Source organism: Aplysia californica, unplaced genomic scaffold, assembly GCF_000002075.1.
Source record: "Aplysia californica isolate F4 #8 unplaced genomic scaffold, AplCal3.0 scaffold00145, whole genome shotgun sequence".
Lineage (NCBI taxonomy): Eukaryota > Metazoa > Mollusca > Gastropoda > Aplysiida > Aplysiidae > Aplysia > Aplysia californica.
The window spans coordinates 6801-9422 of record NW_004797415.1 but is presented as its reverse complement, the minus strand read 5'-3'; the positions used below and the strand labels follow the sequence as shown (position 1 = coordinate 9422).

The 2622-nt window shown below is 37.8% G+C and overlaps 1 protein-coding gene across 1 annotated transcript in view; it reads right to left on the bottom strand.

Annotated features, from left to right (window-relative positions):
• Positions 1–2622, bottom strand: part of LOC101852014 (tensin-3) — a gene marked incomplete at both ends in the record, with an annotated part of 14136 nt that overhangs the window by 7327 nt on the left and 4187 nt on the right. Inside the window, 1 exon segment of the mRNA XM_005097026.2 lies at positions 214–275. Within this exon segment, the coding sequence (XP_005097083.2) occupies positions 214–275 (62 nt within the window).

Here is a 2622-nt window from a genome sequence, read left to right as displayed (position 1 = left end):
AAAAAAACAACAACAACAACAACAAACAAAAACACACCAAAAAAAAACACACACACACCAAAAAAACCCCCAAAACAAAACAAAACAAAAAAACAACAACAAAACAAAACAAAACACAGACAAAAATAATAGACGTTTGATAGGGAAAAAAGGAGCAAACCACATCAAAGCACCCTCCTACCACGTCATACACAGACATGAGTACTAACATACCTATTGAGCATTTCTCTCATGGTGGAGGACATGGCGCTCTGGTTCTGGGAGGACATGCCCACCTGGGGAAGCAAGAAAGAGGACAGTGTGTAAGCTCACTTGATCGGTGCACCCAGTATGTCTGGAACTATATTTTCTCGTGGATTAACATACAGGAAGTGTGTTAATCAGTACCGCTTTTCAATGTTGCAACTCGATAATCATATTTTCTGTTGACAATCAATACGCCCAGTGAGACAGGATAAGAGCGAGATATTACTCAATCTGATGTTACTAGTTGGAGTTGTATGCACGGGAGAGTATGGACATTTCTTTGTTTTTTTGTTTTTTTTTCATTTCAGTTATACTAAAACTAATAAATGGAGGACACACTGTTTGACTGAGGTCTTTTGTGATTGAGATGTTGTTGTTGTTGTTGTTGTTGTTGTTGTTGTTGTTGTTGTTGTTGTTGTTGTTGTTGTTGTTGTTAAAAGGATGATGATGATGACAATGATGATATTGTTGTTGTTGTTGTTCTTGTTGTTAGTGTTGTTGCAGTTGCTATTCTTGTAGAAGGTATGGGGATGATGATGATGATGGTCTTGTTGTTGTTGACGAACTATTGTGAGGTCAATGGAACAAAATAATGTATTAGGATGCAGCTGAATTCGTTTCATTGGAGCATTGTTGTTGCTGATGTTTTTGCTGTTATCGTAGATGTTTTAAAATTTTTTAAAATATATATGTTGTGTTATTATGACTTTCGTTGTTCTTATCATTATTGCAAATTATCTGTACATGTGGCAGCACATTGTTGTAGTATTCACTGTTGTGGTAGTACTACAATAGTAATTGATGAGGTAAGATCGTGGAAGTGACACTTGTCCCTTTCTGTTGATCTTAATTAGTATGCCGTTGCAGCAGTATCTGTAGTTATTTTTAATGGATGGATGCGTTGTTAGTAAGCGGCTGGAGTTATTCTTTCTTCTGGGATGGTTTGTATTTGTACAGGGAATTTTTTTGGTAGGAGCGTTGGGTATGTCCTAGGCTTATATTGTGGTGGGGACTGTAAAGAATTAGAAGACACTGACCAACAGCTTTCTTTCCATGGTTATCCATTTTTATTACGCTGAAAAAGCTTACGTCATTAAAATGATGATGATGATGATGATGATGATGATGATGATGATGATGATGATGATGATGATGATGATGGTGGTGGTGGTGGTGGTGGTGGTGGTGGTGGTAATGGCGATGGTGGTGGCGGAGATGTTTAGTGGTGAGGGTGGGGGCGAATGGAGGCAGGGAAATAGGTTGGAGACTGTTGTGTCACGAGAAATGAAAAGTCGGACCAATAGAAGGACTGCGCAGCTTAGTGGAAGAAACTCGTAATCGACATTTTGAACATAAATATCTTTTCAATTTCAACGGCCACCTCTCCTTTTCCTTCTTTATACCCGTTTAGTAATGCAAAATCCAAGTAAAACGGTATTTGTTATTTTAGCTTTTCTAAGAAAACACAATTTTGTGATCTCAATTTTATTGTAAGTGGTCTGTCGGCACTTTAAAAAATAATGAAATGGCATAGGTTTAACGTCCCTTTCAACAATATTAGCTTGTTTAAGAAGCAGGCCCTCCGAGTTTAAAGTCCATCTCCGGAAGTACGGAGCCAAATGGGAAATTCGTGTAAAATGTCTTTCCCAAGAGGACCAATAAGATGCTTCAATATAAAGAGACCATTAACTCAAAATGTGAAAAAAGAGAACAGAGTAAGAAAATGATATCGTGTATACACGAGGAACTCAACACCAGCCAACAAATTTATAACCTAACAAGGACAAGCTGCAGGTAGAAAAGAAATAAAACCACGACAAAAGTATATAGCTATACATGTGTTTCTACTTGTACCAGGTATCAAACAGCTTACAATTTACATATGATTTACATAAGAAAGGAGACAGTACGACATTTTTATTTCACCAGTTCTCATAAAAAACGAAAGGCGACGTACATAGCATTGTATGTTGTTATGACATGGTATTCCCAGTAGCGTTTGCCTGGACGCTGTCCTGCGATGTTATGAGGTCAAGACAGAAATAGGTCATTGACCCCGCAAGGTCAGGAGTCAACCAAAGCATGTTAGGTATACGACGATAATAATGGTTAGCATCTATAGTGACGTGTCGTTGAGTAGGATCTTGAAAATTTTTAGAATGGATACAAACACAAGGGATGGCGAGGTGGTGTGCATTTAGTAACATTACAATAGAAATATTGGGTGTCCGTATTACATGTGTATTCTGAGCGTTTGTGCGTATGAGTGTTGGTTTACATATTATGTTAACCTAAATAGGTGACTGTGTATTTATGCGTGAATGAATGTCACACGGGTCTGCAATCTTATCAATATTGAAATAATCTCTCTCCCCC